Here is a 24115-nt window from a genome sequence, read left to right as displayed (position 1 = left end):
CGTCATGTTACTTAACACTAAGACCCACCGAATACTTGAACGTGATTAGATACTTGCATCTCATAAATGAGACTTTTATAAGTTATAAGGGCCCGGCGTGGAGGGAATATGATGAGAAGTTCAGGTTATGTCACGAGGGCACCCCCATCATGCCCATGGGCTCTAAGCATGTCGAGATCTGGTGGGAGGTTATAGGAAAAAGCCAGCCCATGACAGAACCCGCCGGGAAGAAGTCCTTTCAGGGGGGAAAAGCATCGGGAAAATCAGGGGGGAAAGGGCGTTGTTTCGCTTACAACGACGGTAAATGCGACAGAGGGGCCAAGTGCCGTTTTAAGCACGAATGTAAGATCTGTGGAGCAGGCCACCCTGCCAAGTCATGCAAAGGGGGTGGTAAGTCGGGGGACACCGGAGAGGGAGCGGCTAGCTCTAAATAAGGCGGAATCCCCTATAATCATAAGACAGTTGGCCCTTTACTTAAAGGAATACCCCAATAAGCCCGATGCAGAGTTTTTGTTGGAGGGTTTTGTTCATGGTTTTTTCATTACCCATCCCAAAAAATTTTTTACACATCCACAAATAAGAATTTAAAGTCGGCCAGGGAATTGCCGGAGGTGGTTAGGGACAAGGTGCTAAATGAGGTCAAGCTGGGCAGGATGGAGGGACCATTTGAGGTACTCCCCATACCTGACCTATGCATATCACCGCTGGGTGTGGTGCCCAAGAAAACGCCAGGCAAATTTCGCCTGATACAGCACCTGTCCCACCCACCCGGCAATTCCGTCAACGATGCCATTCCAGAGGAATTGGCAAGCGTTCGCTACCAGTTATTTGAGGAAGTTCTTAGTTTGGTTAAAAGTTTCGGCCCAGGGGCCCTTATGGCCAAGTTGGACATAGAATCTGCTTTTAGGCTGCTTCCACTGCACCCGGAATCGTTCAGATTTATGGGCTTTAAGTTGCAAGGGGCCTATTACATAGATAAATGTCTCCCCATGGGGTGCTCGATATCTTGCTCATATTTTGAAAAATTTAGTACTTTTCTTCAATGGTGCATCCAGAGGGAGGCTGGCTCCAGAGGGGTGGCCCACTATCTGGATGATTTCCTCATAGCAGGACCAGCAGGTCGAGCAGAATGTGGGGAGACATTGCAAGTAGCTTTAAGAGTTTTCAGTTCTTTAGGAGTTCCCATAGCCCACGACAAAACAGAGGGACCGGTGACGGTCCTGGCGTACCTCGGCATTGAAATAGATACCGGGGAAGGTTGCTGTAGGCTGCCAGCGGACAAGGTCCACAAGCTGCGGGAGCTGATAGACGATTGCGAGGTTAGAAAGAGGGTCCAGCTACGAACGGTCCAGTCCCTACTGGGTTCTTTAAATTTTGCCTGTAGGGTCATACCCATGGGCAGGGTTTTCTGTAGGAAATTGGAAAGGGCCACGGCAGGGGTCAGGGACCCGCACCACACAATTCGCTTGGGAAAGGAAATCAAGGAGGATTTGAGGACATGGTCCGAATTCTTGGTAGACTTTAACAGGCGTCTAATGTGGCAGTCTGAGGCGGCCTCAAGCTGGGACCTGCAGCTCTTTACGGACGCTGCGGGATCATCTGGTTTTGGGGCTTTCTTTCAGGGGGAGTGGTGCTGTGAGAAGTGGCCCCAATCCTGGATTGACAGAGGGTTCACGGTGAACATGTTATTACTGGAACTCTTCCCTATTATAGTCGCAGTAGAGCTATGGGCTGGCCAGCTAGCAAACAGAAACATCATCTTCTGGTGCGATAATTTAGGGGTTGTTCACGCGGTGAACAATCAAAGGGCAACAGCGCCGGAAGCATTGAGATTGCTGAGGCACCTTGTCCTTGTTTGTTTAAAGAACAACATCAATTTCAGGGCTGAGCATGTACCAGGGGTGGACAATGAAGTGGCAGACGCTTTATCTAGATTTCAGTTCACTAGATTCCGCGCCCTAGCTCCAACAGCAGCCGAGACCGGCCTAAGTTGTCCAAATTCTGTCTGGCAGGTGATAGAGCCGGCATGACAGAATTGGCATTTCGGTCACTGGCGCCGGCGACTCGTAGGGCATACGAAAAAGCCTGGGAGGATTGGTGTAGATACCAGCAGCTGCCGGAGGCTAGGGGTAAGTCTGTTGACGACTGCCTCCTGGCTTTCGTTTGGGGCAACTACAATAATGGCAGGTCCAAGTCGGCTATGGCGGCGACATTGGCGGGAATAGCTTTTCATTGCCGTTTATTTAACATGCCAGACCCAACGAAGTCTTTTATCCTAAGTAAAGCGATGAAGGGTTGGTCTAGGGTACAGCCAGTTCAACCGGATACTAGACGCCCATTGGACGAGGCGAAGTTGGTAGAGCTATTACAGGGCTTGGCATCGGTGGCAGAAAATGCCACGGAGCTGGCACTTTTTAGAGTGGCTTACGCCTGGGCTTTCCATGGCGCATTTAGGGTTAGTGAGCTAACCGCGCGCAATAAGAAGGTACACTCAGGAATACTTTGGGAGGATGTGGTGGTTGGCAAGGATCAGGTGCTATGCAAGCTGAAGAGGTCTAAGACAGACCAGCTAGGCAGGGGCACCTGGATCACGCTAAGACCCCACCTGGTGAAAAGTATTTGCCCAGTCACTCTAACTGGGGAGTATGTGGCATTGAGACAGGGTGCAGCCGCACAATTCTTAGCGCACGCTGACGGATCGCCGCTAACTAAGTTTCAATTCACTGCAGTGATGAAAAAGGGCTTAGCAGCGATAGGGCTAAGGCCTGAGGATTTCGGAACGCATTCGTTCAGGATTGGCGCAGCTACGTCAGCAGCTGTGGCGGGCTTGCCACAAAGCGCAATCAAGGCCGTGGGCAGGTGGAAATCCAACAGCTTTAGGAAATACGTTAGAGTTGAAATGCTTTAGTTATAAATATAAGTATAAGTTAATCATAAGTTAAGTACAGTAATATAAGTTCATTATAAGCTAAGTATAGCATGCGCCTGTTGCGCGGGTCCAAAAACGTATCGTTTACAAACGGTTGGGGAACGGCTAGCGTTCCGCAATCGTCGGTGTGGAGTGAATTTTTTATTTTTCCTCTAAGAGGTGCTCAATTCAATCTGGCCCCAAACAAAGAAGCCCTCTAGAGGTTTTTGAGTTTTTCACCTCCACTTGGACCTCAGTCTAAACCAGTTAATTGTTACTATAGAGCATAAGTATGGTTACTAATCATTAGGTTCTGCTTTCTTTTCAGCCCTTCCCCTTCCCCTTGGCCCCACGGGGGTGATTTGGTTTGTAGGTCACTCATACGTTTTCTGGGCAGAAAGAAATATCCTAGCCAGAACAGCGCCAGTTTTAGCAAAGGCAAAATCGGTGAGGTGGTTAGGTGTTAGAGGCATGTTATGGAAGGACTTGTTGGGGTTTTTGGAAAAGAAGAGCAGCGGTTTTGTCAAGCCAGATACCTTAATTATACATCTGGGGGGCAACGACCTGGCTAAAACTACAGGCATTGCTCTAAGGATAAAAATGGAGAAGGATCTGTTGGTTTTGTTGCGCAAGTGGAACGGCTTGAAGTTGGTGTGGTCAGACATTGTACCACGTTTTTCATGGAGAGGCGCCAAAAACCTAGTGGCAATTGAGAAGGCTAGGAAAAAGCTGAATCACGCTGTGACTAGATTTGTCTTAAGGCAAGGGGGAAGGGCAGTCAGACACCCGGGCATTGTGACGGAGAAACCAGGCTTGTACAGGCCAGACGGGGTGCACCTCTCAGAGGAGGGCATGGCAGTTTTTCTGGAAGATATTTTTAAACAGTTATGTTAGTGGGTGTCACTACTGTGGGGTATGGCGGGGCATTGGTACTAGGTGCTCAGGGCAGTAGAGAAGTACCATTGCTGTGGCGGGACAGCACCCTCGACCAGGATTCTAGAAGGGCGTCAGGTGGTCCCTGCGTGGTATTACCCCTCTCCTTGCCAGGAGGGCGGACGGGCCTCGACTCAGCGCGGTGGGGCGACGAACATTTAGGCGGATATGTTCGCGTCAGGCCTTAGAGGCGGGGGGATGTCCACGCAGGGCGGGCTGTGCCTTTGGTAAGGGGTGTGTAGGAATTTGGGAACGACCTGGTCGTTGCCCGGGGCAACACCCCTGAACGGTCTCTGGTCTCAGGTGCCTGGTCTTTGCCATCCCCTTTATCGGGGGTCATACCACTTCTTAAATAAATAAGTATGACAGTTTAATCTAAGCTTTTGGTGTCGCGTCTTTATTTTAGATAAGTGTCTACGTGTGAAGTTATTTCTAGGCCGTTATGCAGTTATTAGAGTACAAGCAACATATTCACTAGGCTACTTAGTTTAAACGAGGGCTGAATAAGCCCAAGTGCAGTTAAGAGCCTGTGAATTGGGCTGTGTAAATAAAGTTCAGTGATAGTGATAGGGCATAGAAGGAGGGGTTAACCCAGGGCGGGAAGCCCCCACCAATGGGGGGCAAAGGGGGTTGCACCCCAGGTCAAGGGTATATAGGTTAGGGCAGCAAGGGTATGCGCCCTCTTTGATTCTTTGATCCCCACCCTCCCTTCCCTTCCTTCTAAAGGCTTTGCCTCACAAAAATTTGAATCAATTGGCTATTATAAGTTTAAAATTGGCGGGACAGCACCCTCGACCAGGATTCTAGAAGGGCGTCAGGTGGTCCCTGCGTGGTATTACCCCTCTCCTTGCCAGGAGGGCGGACGGGCCTCGACTCAGCGCGGTGGGGCGACGAACATTTAGGCGGATATGTTCGCGTCAGGCCTTAGAGGCGGGGGGATGTCCACGCAGGGCGGGCTGTGCCTTTGGTAAGGGGTGTGTAGGAATTTGGGAACGACCTGGTCGTTGCCCGGGGCAACACCCCTGAACGGTCTCTGGTCTCAGGTGCCTGGTCTTTGCCATCCCCTTTATCGGGGGTCATACCACTTCTTAAATAAATAAGTATGACAGTTTAATCTAAGCTTTTGGTGTCGCGTCTTTATTTTAGATAAGTGTCTACGTGTGAAGTTATTTCTAGGCCGTTATGCAGTTATTAGAGTACAAGCAACATATTCACTAGGCTACTTATAAGATACCAAGCTGAGTATTGTTCTTCCTTTTCTTTAGAGCCAACTTGTAAGAATAAAAGATGTAAAAGCGACTCTTGGTTTAAATGGCATTAACAAGCAACATCATAACATGAAGGAACAACATGATGTGTCTGTAAGTGATGTATTGGAGACATGGTCTGGAGTGTCACTGTCTGCAATCTGTGCTCTTCATTATGGAGAATACAGATATAGATATAGATAAAGCGAAGGATTTCACTCCGACTGCTTAGCTAAAGCCCTGTAGGAATAATTGTGCTGTTTTGCTGCCAGGAGAGTCTGTCTCACTATTGCATGTAAATGGATTTCTGTTTTCCCCAAAGATGTCCATTACTTTATGTCAGGCAAGATTGCCAACTGACAGTAAATTTACTGACTGACAGTAAAAAAAAAAATCGCAATTCCACCAGGTGATGACATAAAAGCTACAGTACAATAATTACTAAGATTGTGTCTAGGTTTGAACCCTTTAAATCATAGATGCAGCGGTGCCCCTACCTTGAAGGATACCCGATGCGGAGGTAAGTCGCCCTCTGGCAAAAATGGTCATGGTATCACAGTACAGTAGATGTATGTCTGAGACTAGTGATACATACTTAATGGGAGAATGAGCACTACATTGACATTAATGACATGTTCAATGCAAAGTCACATCAAGAAGCATTAAAGAAGCACAGAACTGTTCAAAACCATGTTGCACTGCAGGGGGGGGGGCAGATGTAAGATTTGCAGAGAGATTTAGATTTGGGTGTGTAATATTTTTTTTGTGCAGGGTAAATACTGGTCGCTTTTACTTGTTAGCTATATTTTTACACTGCAACTTTAATTTTTGTTTGAACGCACCCCACCAAAATCTCTCTGCAAGTGCTAAGCTAGCCCATAGGGGTACAGGGGAATCCTCAGTGAAACCCACTGCCTGAGGGCCCACCCCTCCTCTAGGGATCACGTTATAGACTGTGCACTTGAATGATACATTAAGCACACTTACAGTAATTTAATCCTTTTTGCTGGCCTATAGGTGTGCTTTAGTAACAATGCTGATAATTGGGGCTCTTCAAATACTCGAGGCTCTTAAGATACCCTGAGGCTTCCACTAACTTTGGTAACCACCGCCTTACAACATGAGGATAGGCCTTGTCAACACAGGTTGGAATTTTATTTTACTGTACATGGTTTTATTGCAAATTTCCCTTTGTGTAAATGGTCTAGCTGCAAATGTTCATTGCACGTTGTTTTACACACTTCCATTCTTATTTTAGATAATGTTCAGTTAATGTTACCCCTCGTTGTACATCAGTGTGTCCAAGTCCTTGGAGAAAAAAATAAAATGGGATCTTGAATGTTTTAGGGTTGTTTATGCATGGGTGGAGCAGATGATGATCTGGGAGGGGCCAGCATGACGATGTATATGTAGAAATACAGCAAATAGCACACATTTAATAAATACTAAACAAAACATAAAGGTAATCAAGATAAAAGAAATATGTGGCACGTTCATATTAGACCATGCAAACTCAGCTATACAACAGCCCACATATACACAGTAAATTCCCAATCACCTACTATTCAACTTATCAGGTTGGCTTAACATTGATTCCCATTTTGAACAGTTAATTTTACCTGATTAGTGCTTTACCTGATTACTTTTTACATTCATTATTATCTATGAGAATTTAATATTTTGGAATTAATAGACTTATTTCTGCTGGGTAAGAATCCTATGAAATCTCACAATATTATGTGTATTTCCGGAATGTTTTGTTTCATGTAATTGTAAACTCATACGTTAATAATGTATGGAAAAATGAAGCATCTATATTTAAATTTCAGTAACTTGGCAATGCACTTTCGTACCGTGACATTGCTTGCATATCAAGCAGCGACTGTGTTTTATAGAACCAGACTTAGCATATTATTCCATGCATCCCTCAATTGCTTCATCCGCTCTAAGAAGAGGAATCTAATTTGCATAGACACTCTGATTTAATGTGCTCTATAAATGTAGGCCAAGCATACCTGTAGGCTGCATACATATATGATATCAGAACTTCTGTTTTCATAACTGAGCAGAGAGAGAAGCAACAGGAAAGACTCATCTGACTTTTAAAGGAGCCAGGTTAGTCCCTTCTCCCAATGAAAACACCACAGTATGATGTGGATTGGTTATTTCTTCCAAAAACATTTATTTGGAGATTCGATCAGAGTCACAGGACCAAGCTTTGCAGACTACATCTAGATCTCCATCAGTGGCGTAACAATAGCCCCACAGACCCTGTAATCACGGGGAGGTGCTGATTAAGTGTGGGCGCCGGGGTTCTGCAGGGCTATCATGCGCTGCACTGCTGACCAACCTTGCCCCGCTCTGTTCGCCGCTGCCGCGGGACACTCAGACGACTTTGCCCCTCTGTTTACCGCCACCGCCGGGACCGCAGATCTACTTGTCTGCAGTCGTGGCTCTACTCCTGTCAGGTTTCTGTTAATGAAAAGGGACCTCACAAAATGGCCGCCCCCTAACAGCAGACTGTTCTTGAGGATGCTAGAGGAGGCCTCTGCCTCCTCTAGCATCCTCAAAAAGTGTCTGCTGTTAAGGGGCAGCCATTTTGGGAGGTCCATTTTCATTAATAAGCTTGACAGGAGGAGAGCCAAGATCACAGACAAGTAGATCTGCTGTCCCGGAGTCGTCGCGTGTTCCAGAAGTAAATAGAATCTTCAGAAATCCCACCATATATGCTTTGTGAATGTGGATTCTTGCTTCTGGAAAGGGTCTGTGGCCTCGGCAAAAGTGGCGTGGTTAAGTGAGAACGAGAGTCACACATCCTGTTTTTTGTCATGGGGAGGGGGGACATACCCAGTGATCTGTGAGCTACTGGCTTGCCCCCAGCCCCTCTTTTTCCTGTGAATACTATTATTATCATTTTAATTATAAGGCGCCAAAAGTGTACAAAGGAACAGTACAGGGAGACAAAACTTAACATTACAGTAAATAAATAACAGAAATAGATTACAGGTAAAATGAATACCACAGTTAAATACACATTACAGCTTAAATGTAAGTAGTGAGGACTTGATCAGCATACTACTAGGGGCTTGAGGCCAATGATGGAGAGGAGTATGCAGACGAAGATGGTCACTGAGTGTTGGAGTATAGGAGAGCTGTGAGTGAAATGTGAAGAGAAGTGGGCTTTAACAACAGGAGGGAAGAGGGCCCTGCTCCGAGGAGCTTACAATCTAGTAGAATAGATGCTGTACACATGTGCACAGCATCTATTCACTGCTGAGCAGCAAGTGATAGGAGGCCTCCCAACTGCCCCAACCCTCCCTCGCGTGGGACACATGTACCAGCATGTAAGACAGTGCGAGGTACTTGTTTCCTATCTGGGCGCCCAGGTTTTCTACGTACGGCACCGTAATGAAATCGGATCGCATCGCATCGTACACATACACGATATTGAACGATGCGATGCGATGCGATCCGATTCGATTTCCCATAGGAAACAATGTGAAATGGCTCAATTTAGCCAAATTATCATAGGAACAATAGTAAATGGGCCAAAAACACCCCTGAACATTGAAATGTCCCCCCAAAAGTAGTTGACGCCACCCCGCCATCAACGTGAACCCGAAGCGCGGCGAGCGCAGCGAGCCCGCGAGGGGCGGCGGTACGCGTCCTCCGACCTTTTCATGCCCTACTATCCACTAGGGCGTGGAGTGAGAATAGAATAGTGTGGCGAGCGCAGCGAGCCACCGAGCCCGAAGCGTGGCGAGCGCAGCGAGCCCCGCGAGGGGACGCGGATACCTTCACAGTTATACGCGTCCCCTCGCGGGCTTCCCAGGTGTCCATGGTGACGCGGACACCTGGGAAGCCCGCGAAGGGACGCGTTTACCTGTGAAGGTATCCGCGGCCCCTCGCGGGGCTCGCTGCGCTCGCCACGCTTCGGGCTCGGTGGCTCGCTGCGCTCGCCACACTATTCTATTCTCACTCCACGCCCTAGTGGATAGTAGGGCATGAAAAGGTCGGAGGACGCGTACCGCCGCCCCTCGCGGGCTCGCAGCGCTCGCCACGCTTCGGGTTCACGTTGATGGCGGGGTGGCGTCAACTACTTTTGGGGGGACATTCCACTGCTCTGTGGGTTTTTTTGGGGTTTCTGGCCCATTTACCATTCTTCCCTATGCTGATTTGGGTAAATTGATCCATTTAACATTGTTTCCTATGGGAAATCGAATCGGATCGCATCGCATCGCATCGTTCAATATCGTGTATGTATACGATGCGATGCGATCAGATTTCTCTACGGAGAATAGCATGGTGCGCAATTAACTTAGCGGGCGCCCAGATAGGAAACAAGTACCCAGTGCGACAGCCCCCCCCCCCCCCCCCCAAAAAAAAGCATGCATGTATGGGCATTACATCCAGCACCAGTGGACTTCCTAGAGCTTTCCTAGTTGCAGCCCTAAATTGGGAGGAATGTATCTTTAAAGACCTTTGACCGGTATTAAAGATGAGGCCATTTTCATTCATCACGACAGTGCGCCATTGGACAACATGTGAGATACATGTCCCCGTCTCTATGAATGGCGATACGGGAATACATGAATATGGCTCCATCTGTACCTGCCTTCAGCAAACAAGGGGTTTCAGTATTCAGAATGAGTTTTAATATACTCACATTACCTGTATACACTATATTTAGAATTTTCAAAATATAGGACCAAATGTTGTGAGCTGATGCCTTGAAGCTTAAGATTCTGTTGTTGTTTTGACCTGTTTCTGTTTATTAGCAGAGGGTTTCATTGTCCCAGGGGACGATATGCCTAAAAATACAGATTTGCTCTAAAGGGCAAGTGTGAGATTTCAGTATTTGGCGATGACAAATGGGTTAGTGAAGTATAGTGGGGTTGAAGAACTGTTTAGTGCTCGCTGTGCCCAGTCTTATTTATTTACCGACAACTTTCTGCAACAGACTGATTTCATGTTATTTGTTGGTATTCACTAAAATGTATATACTGTATATACAGAATCAATACAATACATGAAAATTACATTTCACGTATCTGTACATTTTAGTACATTTATGATGCAACAAGAATGTAGAATGTTAGGTGAAAATTGAAAATCAATATATTCATGTAGTTTACATTGATGATTGGTTCTTTGTTGAATATGACGGAAAGCGTTAACCAGGTGAGATCAAGGAAATCAGAGATGGGGAAACTTAGGGGGTAAGTTTACTAAGGTGAGAGTTTTTAGAAGTCTGAGATGTTGTCCATTGCAAACAATCAGATTTGAGCAATTATCCTCTAGAACGTACTAGATAAATGATAAGCAGGATCTGATTGGTTGCTAGGAGCAACATCTCAAACTTCTAATAATTAGTTAGTAAATTTACCGCTGAGTGAGCACGATGGAGCAAGCTTGCAGCAACTGGAAATGGCTATCAGCTCTAGATATAATCATTTATACCCTTTTCACACCAGCCAAAATTCCCAGGTTGGCCACGGGAACAACCTGTGACTAGTGCTAGTATGCAAGGTTCCCGTGCCGAATTCCGGGAAAAATTTGCAGGGATTTCAACCCTCCTAGCTAGCAGGGTTGCTCCAGCGACTAGCTCGGGTTACTGGCTGGTGTGAAAGGAACTTACCTGGGCAGCAGAGTCGGGCAGCGAGCAGTGGGGTGCGGGCAGCGGGGTCTGGGCGGTGGGCAGCAGGGTCCTTGTAGCGGATGGTGGGGTCCAGACTGCAGGGATCTGGGCAGTGGTGGCTGGGTGCTTGTAGCGCTATTTGCTGGGCAGCAGGGCGGACAAGCACTGCTGGATTCGAATACATATTGAAAAGGCTGGCCGGACGCTCTCAGCCAATCAGCGCCTGGCCAGTCTTTTCAATATGTTTTCAAATCCAGCAGCCCTTCCCACCCTGCTGACCGGCAAATAGCGCTACAGGTGCCCAGCCGCCGCTGCCCTGATCCCCGCAGTCTGGACCCCGCTGCCTGTAATTTGTATCAGAGCCCCTTCACTTGGGACAGAAATGTAACGTGAATCACATTCCATAGCTATTATTGACCTCATTGCACGTCACTGCTCGGCTACAGGTAATTACATGGCAAAATCAACCTGTTTTTTCAATGAATTGATTTCCGCATGAAAAAAATGGGAAACCCCCCAATCTCTCACTTTCTGATTCTCACACCCTATTACACTTGACCTTACATTTTATACCTTGTGAGCAGATATGTAACACCCAATTTACGCCTAGAGAAATTTGTGTTTCACATCATCAGCATACAGTGGAAGAACTCTAAGTTTAAACATTAATATTTTATTGTACAAACCTTCACTGCGGAATGACATGACTAATAGCAATGGTTGTTATAACTGGGCTAGATCATGTTTTTATATTTTCCATACAAAAATGGTATTGCTAATTTTAATAAAGCTGAGGTGAAACTAAAGTGATCCTGTTATGTAGTTGTGAAAAATATTAATTATACATAATTGGTGCAGACTAAATAATAGCTTAGTTGCAGAAAAGCATAATGTAAAAACATTAACTGTAAAATATAAAAATAAAATAATGCCACTGTGCCGTAAGTGCCTTGGGGAGTATTTATCAAAGCTTGAAAAGAGATTCAGTTGTGAGAGATAAAGTGCCAGCCAATCAGCTTTTGTCATTTTTTAAACACAGCCAGTGAACTGTAAAGGCCCCCATACACTAGGGCGACTTGTCCTTAGGACAAGTCGCCCCCGACTTCCCCCTGAGCTTCCCCGGCTGCTCCCCGGGGGAGCTTGATTAGATTGACACTTGATGTGCCATTTTTTACATGTGATAAATCGTCTCGATTTATCACATGTAAAAAACCCGGGGAGCAGGGGGGGGGGGGGGGGGGGGGCTACAGAGGTGGGAGCTGGTGGGAGCAGGGGGGCTGGGGACGCTGCGGGGGACACGTCTGTGTCCCCCGCTGCTGGGGACGCTGCGGGGGACAGCGTCTGTGCGGCGAGGCGGTAGAGGGAGCAGGGGGGCTGGGGACGCTGCGGGGGACACGTCTGTGTCCCCCGCTGCTGGGGACGCTGCGGGGGACAGCGTCTGTGCGGCGAGGCGGTAGAGGGAGCAGGGGGGGCTGGGGACGCTGCGGGGGACACAGGCGGCATAGAGCCGGGCAGGGGGAGCCGGCGGGAGCTGTCAGTGCTAGAAAAAAAAGCCTATACAATGAATGGGCAGCCTGTGATTGGCTGAGCGCTCTCTCAGCCAATTGCTGCCTGGCTGAGAGAGCGCTCAGCCAATCACAGGCCGCCCATGCATTGTATGGGCTTTTTTTTTTTTATTCAATACTGACAGCTCCCGCCGGCTCCCCCTGCCCGGCTCTATGCCGCCTGTGTCCCCCGCAGCGTCCCCAGCCCCCCCTGCTCCCTCTACCGCCTCGCCGCCCCACTAGGTCCCAAGTCGGGTGGTCGGACGTGCAGCAGGTCCGACCACCCGACGCAGATCCGATGCGCACGGGACCGCGCATCGGATCTGAGGGGACATCAAAACTAGCCGATTTTGGTCCGATTTGGGCCAGATCCGACTGATCTGGCTGAAATCTGACCAAAATCGGCTAGTGTATGGGGGCCTTTAGGTAGAAGCTGATTAGCTAGTACTTTATTTCTCACAATTTAAAATAACTCCACTTTGCTAAATACCCCCATAGACATTAGCTCTTATTCTGATTGAGTCGGATGGCTGCGTGTTCGGTCTGACGGCCGATGTATTGTGTTTGCGCATGTGCAGAGGCGTTTCTGTACATGTGCGAATGCCGCACACGTCCGAATAAGGCATGAATTCCGTACAGAAAATGATCGGTCGGAACAATCCAAACCGGGGGTGGAGAGGGGCGTGAAGGTCTGTTTGGCCTCATTACCATATGAGTATGCCCCGCGTTTCATGGGCGGTCCCATGAAACAGCTGGGTGTATGTATGGTAATCCGGCCGTGACGCACATGTGGGGGGCGGACATCTGACATAGCCGGATGCCAGCTGCCTGCCCATATACCTGCTTTCGCACTGAGAAATGCCCGAGTAGTCTGGAGCACTCAGAGCTGTCTGACCGCTCGGTCCATTATTCGATGATCGGCGACCATCGGAGGATGGGGGAGGTTCCCAAAGATGGGGGAGTTGTTCACATGAAACATCCACTCACGGTCCGTTCACTCGGCGTCTTACCGCATTCGGACAGTGATAGCGAACCATACGGTAGGCGGGGCTAAGAACACTCGGTGGCCGTCCGAAAATACGCATCCGTCCGAGTCAACTAGAATAAGGGCCAATATTCCAATTCTCAGATGTGGGAAGACGTTCCTATGACACTATTGTCATGTGACCACTGAAAACCAGTGTAGTGAAAGCTGACAGCTTCATGTTGTGAGGATGTTTCTCAGGATCACAGTCCTTTACTGCTCCAGCCAGTAAAGCTGGGTACAAACTTGGCAATGTTTAGGTGAATAGCTGATATATATCTCAAGACCATTGGTGCCTGCCCCCAATATGTCTAAAGATATATCGGCACATCTGGCTGTGTGTATGATTTGCTGCAGGGGCTGACATCACAGCTGGGCGGGCAAATTCAAATGACTGCCCAGCTGGATGAGAGGATTGACACATTGATTGGCTGAATGGTAAGTGTGCAAACTTACCTGAATTGGTGGCTCTGTCAGCGTGACACTGTGTACACGCTTTACATGCTCACACTCTTATTAGTCATTAGTCTTATCAATGGGGGAGATTTACTAAGATGTGAGTTGTATTTCACATGGGATGTTGCTATGGGCAATCAATCAGAAACTACTTCTCATTTTTTTGGTCCTTCTAGAAGATAATAGAATCTGATTGGTTGCCCATAGCAACATCCTATCTGAAATAGAACTCCCATCTTAGTAAATGAACCCCAATTAATATTCAGAGCTGCTGAGAAGATGGTTAGCTACATGCAGACAGGAAGTACAGTAAAGTCAACTACAGCACAGCTGTAGCACATTGTAAATGCTAATATGTTCAGTTACTGTACAGTATGGAGTCAATTTACTAAAAATAAAAAGAGGTGATGTTGCCCATGGCAACCAATTACATTATGTCTATTATTTCACTATTGTATAATATGGGCAACATTATCTCTCTTTGGGTCAGATTCTCTAAGCTTTAAAAATGATAAAATGGAGAGTGATAAACAGCCAGCCAATCAGCTCCTACCTGCCATGTCATAGGCTGTGTTTGAAAAATGTCAGGTAGGAGCTGATTGGCTGGCTGTTTATCACTCTCCATTTTATCCCTTTTGAAGCTTAGAGAATCTGGCCCTTTATTTGCAGAACCTTTAGTAAATGTACTCCTATGTATTGTCTATCTCTACACTTGTTTATTATACAAAAGTATCATAGAAACAGAAATTGGCTGAGCCTAAAAACAAGGTACTGTACCCTTACATGTGTATTTCACTTATATCTACAGTAGGTGCCAGGTGCACAGTACGATGCACATTTTATGCTAGAGGCCAGTAAATCTGATATACAAGATTATTCAGTAATGGAAGGTTGAGCAGCTTGTGATGTTCACATGTACACTGCTAAAAAAATAAAGGGATCACTTAAACCACATAATGTAACTCCAAGTCAATCACACTTCTGCAGAATCAAACTGTCCACTTAGGAAGCAACACTGACTGACAATCAATTCTGCATGCTGTTGTGCAAATGGAATAGACAACAGGTGGAAATAATAGGCAATTAGCAAGGCACCCCCAATACAGGAGTTGTGCTGCAGGTGGTGACCACAGACCACTAATCAGCTCCTGGTACTTGTGAGTTATCCGGGCTGCCGATTTCTAAATCGGGTCGGATCGGGCACATCGCATCGCATCGCGAGGGGACACAGAATACCGTCCCCTCGCGGGGCTCGCTTCGCTCGCCACGCTTCGGGCTCGGTGGCTAGCTACGCTCGCCACAGGTTTATATCCAACTCCATGCCCACTTGGATAGTAGGGGTATGAAAAGGACCCCTTTTTCCCATTGAATTCCATGTTAAAATGGACTCAGTCCATTTTAACATTGATTCCTATGGAAAAATCGGGTCATCGCATCGCATCGCATCTGATTGTATGCCTTAACTTAAGGCATACAATCAAAAAATCGGCAGCCCAGATAACTCACAAGTACCCAGCTCCTATGCTTTCTGGCTGATGTTTTGGTCACTTTTGAAAGCTGGCGGTGCTTTCACTCTAGTAGTAGCATGAGACGGAGTCTACAGCCCACACAAGTGGCTCAGGTAGTGCAGCTCATCCCGGATGGCACATCAATGCGAGCTGTGGCAAGAAGGTTCGCCGCGTCTGTCAGTGTAGTGTCCACAGCATGGAGGCGCTACCTAATGCAATACAATGCTAGACCTCATGTGGCTGGAGTATATCAGCAGTTCCTGCAAGACGAAGGCATTGATGCTATGGACTGGCCTGCCCGTTCCCCAGACCTGAATCATATTGAGCACATCTGGGACATCATGTCTCGCTCCATCCACCAACACCACGTTGCACCACAGACTGTCCAGGAGTTGATCCTTTAGTCCAGGTATTGGAGGAGATCCTTCAGGAGACCATCCGCCACCTCATCAGGAGCATGCCCAGGCATTGTATGGAGGTCATACAGGCACGTGGAGGCCACACACACTACCGAGCCTCATTTTGACTTGTTTTAAGGACATTACATCAAAGTTGGATCAGCCTGTAGTGTGTTTTTCCACTTTAATTTTGAGTGGGATTCCAAATCCAGACCTCCATGGGTTAATAAATTAGATTTACATTGTTAATTTGTGTGTGATTTTGTTGTCAGCACATTCAACTATGTAAAGAACAAAGTATTTAATAAGAAAATTTCATTCATTCAGATCTAGGATTTTTTTTTTGAGCAGTGTATATTGCCCCATACCAATATTTCGGTACTTGTGAGTTATCTGGACGCCCGATTTTTTGATTGTATGCCTTAAGTTAAGGCATACAATCAGATACGATGCGATGCGATATCGCATCGCATCGCATCGCATCGCATGCGACCATCGGATGCGATGACCCGATTTTTCCATAGGAATCAATGTTAAAATGATTCCTATGGAAAAAGGGGTCCTTTTCATACCCCTACTATCCAAGTGGGCATGGAGTTGGATATAAACCTGTGGCGAGCGTAGCGAGCCACCGAGCCCGAAGCGTGGCGAGCGAAGCGAGCCCCGCGAGGGGACGGTATTCCGTGTCCCCTCGCGGGGCTCGCTACGCTCGCCACGCTTCGGGCTCGGTGGCTCGCTACGCTCGCCACAGGTTTATATCCAACTCCATGCCCACTTGGATAGTAGGGGTATGAAAAGGACCCCTTTTTCCCATTGAATTCCATGTTAAAATGGACTCAGTCCATTTTAACATTGATTCCTATGGAAAAATCGGGTCATCGCATCGCATCGCATCGCATCGCATCCGATGGTCGCATGCGATGCGATGCGATGTGCCCGATCCGACCCGATTTTGAAATCGGGCGTCCGGATAACTCACAAGTACCAATATTTCAGATATGAGACCATGGCTGTAACTAGGGGTGTGCGACCAGTGCCAGCGCCCAGTGTGCAGCCCCACGGCACGCTCTCTTGGTTTGCAGGGTGTTTTCTGCAGAGGTTACCCTATCTGGGCACACACCTGCAGCCTGCAGAGCTGTCTGTCTGATGAAGTCCTGAAGATACTCTGGGCATGGTTGGCCCCCTTGATGTGGCATCATAACATCACCTGTGTACATAGGGATGGGGGTGGGGGCAGCACAGAGCATTAACTTGCCCTGCTCCAGCAGGGTATGGGGGGTCAACATTAATTAGATCGATTTATTAATGTCAATCGCTATTGGTCCACATGCCAAAGATTGACACATGAAAAAGGTCTACTTGCATTATGTCAACATGGTCAGAAGGTCGACACAAGCAATATGTTGACATGGAAAAGGTCAACATGAAAGATGCTGACATGAGGTTTTTATGGTTTTTGGTGTCTGTGTCAACATAAGACGACATGGACATCGTATAAGCATGCCGCGTCCCATTGCTTCGGGAATGGGGCACTATTATAATTTCACTCTATGCCCACTTGGATAGTAAAGTATGACATTTTTTTTTTTTTTTTTTTTTTTGTGAAAAACTCATGTCAACCTTTTTCTTTTTTTTGTATTCAAATTTTTATTGGGTAATTACATATATAAAAATATTTTCTAATGCTCTGATGTCATCCTTTTTCATGTCGACCTCTGTGTCCACCATGTGTAGAATGTTTAGAGAAAGGTTTGTCAGTCGCACAGAGGTAGATTTATTGTAACAAACGGGTGGACCCTCATAGCATAATTGATTAATTGAATATATGTAAATGCGAGGGTGTGCTACCAGAGGCACAGACAGGATATTTTAAGGAGGATAGAAAAGAGTGCCTTTTCTTGGTGCACCTAGAGAAATAATACTTAGTAAAACATCACTTTTATTGAGTTCATTTAAAATAGTTGCGAAGATATAAAAAGGACTGGACAACACATAAGACAACAAATAGTGATTTGTAAAAAGGATAAGAATCCTCACCTAGCGGGACCCCACTACCCGTTATCACCGTTATTATTTATAATAGATATAATGTGGCACGGAAGACTTGTTTATATTACCAAAGTCATGTAATGTGGATAAGTCAGGTTTGTAACTTTATCATATACAATGTATCACAATAGTCCTGAGGCTCACTTAGTGCAGCCACCAGCACGCGCTTGAACACGGATGTGATGCCGTTTCAGCGCTGCTGTTAGGCTTGCTGGAGCCAGTAGTTCCACAACCTGCGTTCCAACCGCAGAGCTGAGTCTGAGGTGTGCCTGTGTGCACTCCCTCGCTCATGTGGATCTAGAACAGGCAGGGACACACACGGCTCTGGCGCCAGAGACCGTGTCAGTGTACTGATTGGGGACCGTGTCCAACGGAAACCCCAATGTAGCCAACAACAAATATATATACAGTTTGTAAGTGGGGAGGGGAAAGTGGGGTATTAGACACACTAGGTGTGTAGTTAGTCGAGCGTACGCTTTCGCAAAAAAGCTTCCTCAGGACCCAAGCTTCCTCAGGACCCACCTGATGTCATCCTTTTTCATGTCGACCTCTGTGTCCACCATGTGTAGCCATCTAATTACTGACGATCGAATTACTGTTGACCTATGAACCCCCTCCCCTCCAGCACTGTGCGGTATATTGACATTTGTTAGCAAACTGCGGCTTTCTGCTTTAGTTCGGTCTCCCCTGCAGGGCCCATCAATAGAGTTTACACTATTACACTTTAATACTAATCATTTCCTATGCTTGTCCCACCCACTATAAGGACAAGTTTAATATTCAAGTATATTTAGTTTCCAGTAGACTCCTAAAACTTTCACATAATTGGCCTGATTCAGAACTGCTCACTAAGCTGTATTTATTTGGAGCCTATCAAACAGGTTAACACCGCCTCGCCAAACGCAAATTATTTAGATCTATTGCCATTGAATATGACACATACAGATGGAGCTCCTGGAGTTTGAATCGTCATCTGCCGACGTTCAGGCGCACACGCAGGAGACGCTCGCACGCCCCGTTGTGACGGAGCCCACCACCCTCCACCGGCTCCCCGCTGCTCCCCCATCCTCCCTCGTAGTTGCCCACACCCCCCACTAACCCTGCCCGTCTCCCTGAAGCGGAGACAGGCAGTGAATCCACCGTGTGACTGGGGTGCACGAGCGTGGGAGACACTCTTGCGTCCCTGTCAGATGTAGCACTTCTCCGCCAGCCTGTGCCAGCTCAGGGAATCTGGTGGTTCCCTGAGCTGGCTCGGATGCACCCCATCTGTACAGTAATTGCTATGTGGACACAAATGTGTCTACACTTTTAGCCCTCCGTTATAGAAAACCTGTGGCAAGGCATGCTGGGATGTGTAGTTGCAAAACAGCGGACGAGTTTGACTCCCCTGGTCTACAGTATAGAGCATATCTGATCTGTATCATATCAAAAGGCATAACAGTAATCTCTGACTTTCATAAGATAGTACATAAACTATTAAAGTTATCTGTAAGGTAAAACTTAGTTTATTATAAATTCCTAAATCTCCCACCAGTCCACCCAAACAGAACACAATCCACAACATATTTGAATCATCAAAAAAATAATCAATCCTATATAACACACAACATAAACAAGAGATTTTTGGGTACTTGTGTAGTTTCACGGCGCCAACATGGCACCGTGCGTCTGTGTCCAGCTGCGGGGCTGTAAACTCCATGCCAACATGGATAGTTCGTACCCCCACTATCCATGTTGGCATGGAGGTGATTTTAGATAGTGTGGCGAGCGTAGCAAGCCACCGAGCCCATAGCGTGCCCCGCAAGGGGACACAGACACACGGCGCCATGCTGGAAAGTACACAAGTACCGTTTTTTGTTCTCAAAAGATGCAAACGTACAGCATATACTGTACAAATCACAAAAAGCAAGGTGGCAAGTTTGTATAAAACAAATGTATAAATCAAAAACGGTACTTATATGTTAGTTGGGCGCCCACTATTTGCTTAGTTTTATGCGCCCGCTCGCCACGCTTCGGGCTCGGTGGCTTGCTGCGCTCGCCACACTATATAAAATCGACACCACGCGGACATGGATAGTGGGGGTATGAACGTTCTACCATCAAAACATATATAAAACGATAAGGTGGATAAAAGGTAAAGGTGTGTACACACCTGCGATGTGCCGTGCGATCAGATCGCATCGCACGGCATGCATGCAATGGCATACAATTTTGACTATATAGTGCAGATCTGCACTATATAGTCAAGGCAGCCAAGACTTTCTGCCGTGCAATACGGGAGCACGCATTGGGATCGCAAGGGTTAAAACGCAGGGTAATTGTACAAGTGTGTACACACCATAAGACTTACAGTATAGCACCTACAAATGTAGGTGAGATCTTGTGTTCGATTTTGACTATTTAGTCAAAATTGATTCAAAATCGAATGGACATCGAACGGTTTTCAGCCTCATATGATGCTGTTTCGATCCCGTTGTGCGCTCCTGTTTATTGTAAATCGAACAGTAAAATAGATTGTGCAGGACTATATAGTACAGATCTGTATCCTATAGTCCAAATCTAATGCTTGCTGTTCGCTTTGATCCCTATCAAATTGGGATCGAACCGCAAGCAAAATCGCACCGTGTAAACACACCTTAAAAAAATAAAGTTAAGTTTGAATTAGTTTCCACTATTCTCAGATGAGCACCCCTCCTCTTATTTGGCACCTACTAAGTGACAATAGGAACACATTGCTTACACCGGTACCTAAAGTTAAGTTTTGAATGATAGTAAGTGAAGTTCTACGTCATCCCACCATGAATGAATTCGATATTTGGCCCAATACAAAGAACACCTAAGTCACTAATTGATCCTCATAGATTAAATGAAATGCATTAGTAGCATGGTTGACAGTGAATTGCTTAATTGATCATAAGATGTTCCACGTAACCTCTAGCCTGTCACTGCTGAGCTGGCAGAGGACAGAAATCTGGCATAAGAAGATCAAGACGGACAGTTAAAGTTGACATTTCTCTCTCGACTGTTGGATCAAGTTCTCACATCAATCGCCCTCAATTTACCAATCGTGCCTGTGGACAAATCAGATGGATCCTAGGATTTTCGCTGCGCCTGTCTTCTTTGAAGAGTCAGGCTGCTCATGCATAGATCCAGAAACTTATGCTATACAATGCATGTCTATGGTGTCGTTAAAATTGCTTTAATTAACCACTTGCGAAATGACAATGCAGGGAGCAGAGACTCTGCCGAGTTGACAATTTAGGACATTTCATAAAATTCGGAGCATCTGCAAATTATTATTATAATTAAGATTAACTGATAAAGTGCCAGCATATTCCGCTGCACTTTACATTTGGCAACAAAACAGCAATAGAACAATAACAAAACACATATGGGGGGCAATGGACAAAGTGGTAAGAGGGCCCTGCTTGCAAACTTACAATCTGCAGCCTTAACACAATGATATTGTATATACAGGTATGTGTCATTTTAGCATCCTGCAAGGCCTTGCAAAGTACAGTGCCTACAACAACAGTGTATGATGAATGATGCTCTGCAACACAGCTTCATGTGAGTTACTGGAGAGGGAGTTTGTCATGAGCTAGGGGGACAGGATGCAGATTCCACTCACCCAGTACAAAGTAAGGAAGCTCAGTGTTCTCCAGGTCATCAGCCACTGCGATCTCCCCTGGGAAGTCATTCCGGACAGAGAACAGGAGCTTGGGCTCAGAGGCAGACGGGCTGTGCATGATGCTGAGGTCGTTCTCCCGGAGGAAAGGCAGAGCCGAGACGGTGATGCTCTTCATCTTACACTCAAGCTCCCTGGAAGAATCCTCCTCTCCTCCACTTCTGGCTACGAGAAGGGAACCGGCAAGCAGTACCCACAGAGCAGGAGCCATCTTTACTCTTCCAACACTTCCCCTTGTCTGTGGATCCTAGCTGCAGACACACACACAGAATCTATAGTATCTGGCCGCACAGATGGATCACATGCAGGGCACACTTGGCTAACAGTAGCTGCTGCAAATGGGCGCAAAGGTCAACTGGCGCAGCAGCAGCAGCAGAGGTTAGAAGTGTTCACAGAGACGCACAGACTGCCCATGCACGCACGCGTCTTCTTCCACTCTTACTGCTACTTTGCAGATGTGCAGCCACTTCACTTCCTACCTGACAGGCAGCTGTCATCTGGGTGACACTCAGTGTACACACACACACACACAACTTGCTAGTGATACATCCTACACATGCTATATTCCCACAGAGGGCATATACAATGCACTGCTACAATCCCTCACTGCAGGCACAAACACACAGACACATGCATCCCTCCTACCTGACAGCTCGTGTAACCCTTCACTGCAGAATTCCCCCTCAGTGCTCACGCATGTCCGAAATATTCTCCCCCGCTATGGGCAACACCTCCACTTGTCCTCTTTAGAAGGCTTGATAAATCTCCCCCTTTAACTCCTCACTGCACCTAAAATAGCAGCACAGAGGTACATCCTAAGCCACATCTGCCTATCACCTCTGCCTATCTGTCTTCCTTTCTATTCCTTCCCTCCTCTGGCTCCCTTATACTTCCCCTCCCCTCCCTGTGCCTTTCTTCCTAGCTTCCCATCTCTCCTGTACTCGGCTGGAGGAAGAAAGCCATTTTTTCCCAGGGCACAGCAACAAGAAGCGGCTCAGTGCAATGAGGACCCTGAGCCTGTCTGTGATTTCTTTTGTCTGTAGGCAGTGGGGATTGGAGGGAGATGAAAGAAGGATGAGAAAGAAGAGAGGTGGAAGGAGGAGATGGATGTGAGAGGGAGGGATGAATGGAGCGTGCTTGGAGTGACTATATATGCAGCATAATCCTGCCTCTTACAAGGGATGCTGAATTCTAAGTACTGTGACCAATGCAAGGGGAAATGAATTCCAAATACACACCTTGGCTTCTGATGTTTAACAGGGCTGACTGTTACCATGATAATTAACTTTACTAGTTATCCCCAACTTGTATCTCACTCACACTACCATAATATCCATTACTGTCACAATATACTATAGCTGTATATACTATAGTGCTCGTATTATACATTGTTACAGAAAAGCTTACAAAGTGCCATTTAATTGAATAATGTTTATTTTGCAAATGCTGTAAAGGCAGAAAAATGTTGCATTAAAAATCTAATTATTATTGCATTTGCAAATTGATCCTTACTTGCCCAAACTGTAGTTATTAATGAATTCCTGCTGTAGGATCAGGCTAATCACAGTGCATGGGATGGGAAGAAGCCAATCAGCATGAAGCAACAAATGTCACATGACTATACACTTATACTAGAAATTGACAGTCCCCAAACACTGATTCTTGCCAGATAAGGGAATTGTCTGTGGACACTGGGCCTGATTCAGCTTCAGTTGTAGCGTTGAGATTACTCACAAAACTATAGCATTTGGCTGCAGCATGCAGGTGGCAGCCCAGCACAGGGCAAAGCCACCCCACATACCGTGTCCGGCACCTCGCTATTATGCGAGCGCTTTGCTATACAGCTATACAGAATACCGGTAACCCTGACTGCGTAGCCTAGCTGTGAGCATTGGCGGATTCAGGGGGGGCACCTGGGCCCGTGCCCCCTGTCATTTTTTTGTAGCTGAGGACCAGGGCTTTCCAACGAGCTTAGCCCCGTGTCTCTAGCCCCCTGGGAACCAGAGATATCGCCTGGCAAAGCTGTAACGTTTTTTCCCCATAGGATAATATTGGACCTGTTAATTCCGACCCCCACCCAGTTCCGACGGCTGCCAGTCCCCCCCCCCCCTGGCATCACAGCCTTCAATATGATACCAGGCTGGTCCATATCGGTCAATCGGTTCCAGAGATATTGCGGATAAACCGATTTTTTATTTTTGAAATGTAATTTCATGGCTGTTCATGTTCTTTGAGGGCAGATTTCTCTGGAACCAAAGGTTCCAGTTTCACTGGACCAAAATCATTCAAAGCCCACTCAAAAGTTCTTCAATATACTTGTCTCATGTAAATGGGTCAGTTGGTTCCGAAGATATAACCGGTTAAATGAGATAACTGGTTAAAGGGGGGGAGGGGTGGTTTTCTCTCCCCCTCACACCAAAAAATGCAGGGACTAGGCTGGTGTAAAAGGGGCTAACCTGGGAATGCATTTTCTGGTGTGAAAGGGGTATTATTTCAAATAGCCGGGACCTGCAGTGCTCTGAATACAGCCAGGCTCTGCCACTGTCAGTGGCTATCACTTCTGCCTGGCGGCGGCTGTCCCCCATTTACCACGAGCATGTATTCCCCCTTGGCAATGAGCATGTAATCCCACATGGCAACGAGCATGGAACCTCTGGCAATGAGCATGGAATCCTTGGAATCCTCTCCTCCACTTCTGGCTACGAGAAGGGAACCGGCAAGC

General features: G+C 46.8%; 1 protein-coding gene across 2 annotated transcripts in view; it reads right to left on the bottom strand.

Moving 5' to 3' along the window:
* ASTN1 (astrotactin 1) overlaps window positions 1–22512 on the bottom strand; it is a 364520-nt gene extending 342008 nt beyond the window's left edge. Inside the window, exons 1-2 of one of the 2 annotated variants that reach the window (XM_083157261.1) lie at window positions 22039–22511; window positions 21337–21644 (exon numbers count right to left, since the gene is read on the bottom strand). In XM_083157261.1, coding sequence (XP_083013387.1) covers window positions 21337–21604 — 268 coding nt within the window. In that variant the 5' untranslated portion in view covers window positions 21605–21644; window positions 22039–22511. Of the gene's footprint in view, window positions 1–21336 lie in introns of both variants that reach the window. The other variant, XM_083157262.1, reaches the window with a different exon arrangement.
* Window positions 22513–24115: the final 1603 nt, after the last annotated feature.

The sequence above is a fragment of the Crinia signifera genome, chromosome 8 (assembly GCF_055691185.1).
Source record: "Crinia signifera chromosome 8, ASM5569118v1, whole genome shotgun sequence".
Lineage (NCBI taxonomy): Eukaryota > Metazoa > Chordata > Amphibia > Anura > Myobatrachidae > Crinia > Crinia signifera.
The sequence above is the reverse complement of the archived record's forward strand: the minus strand, read 5'-3'. Positions and strand labels throughout refer to the sequence as shown.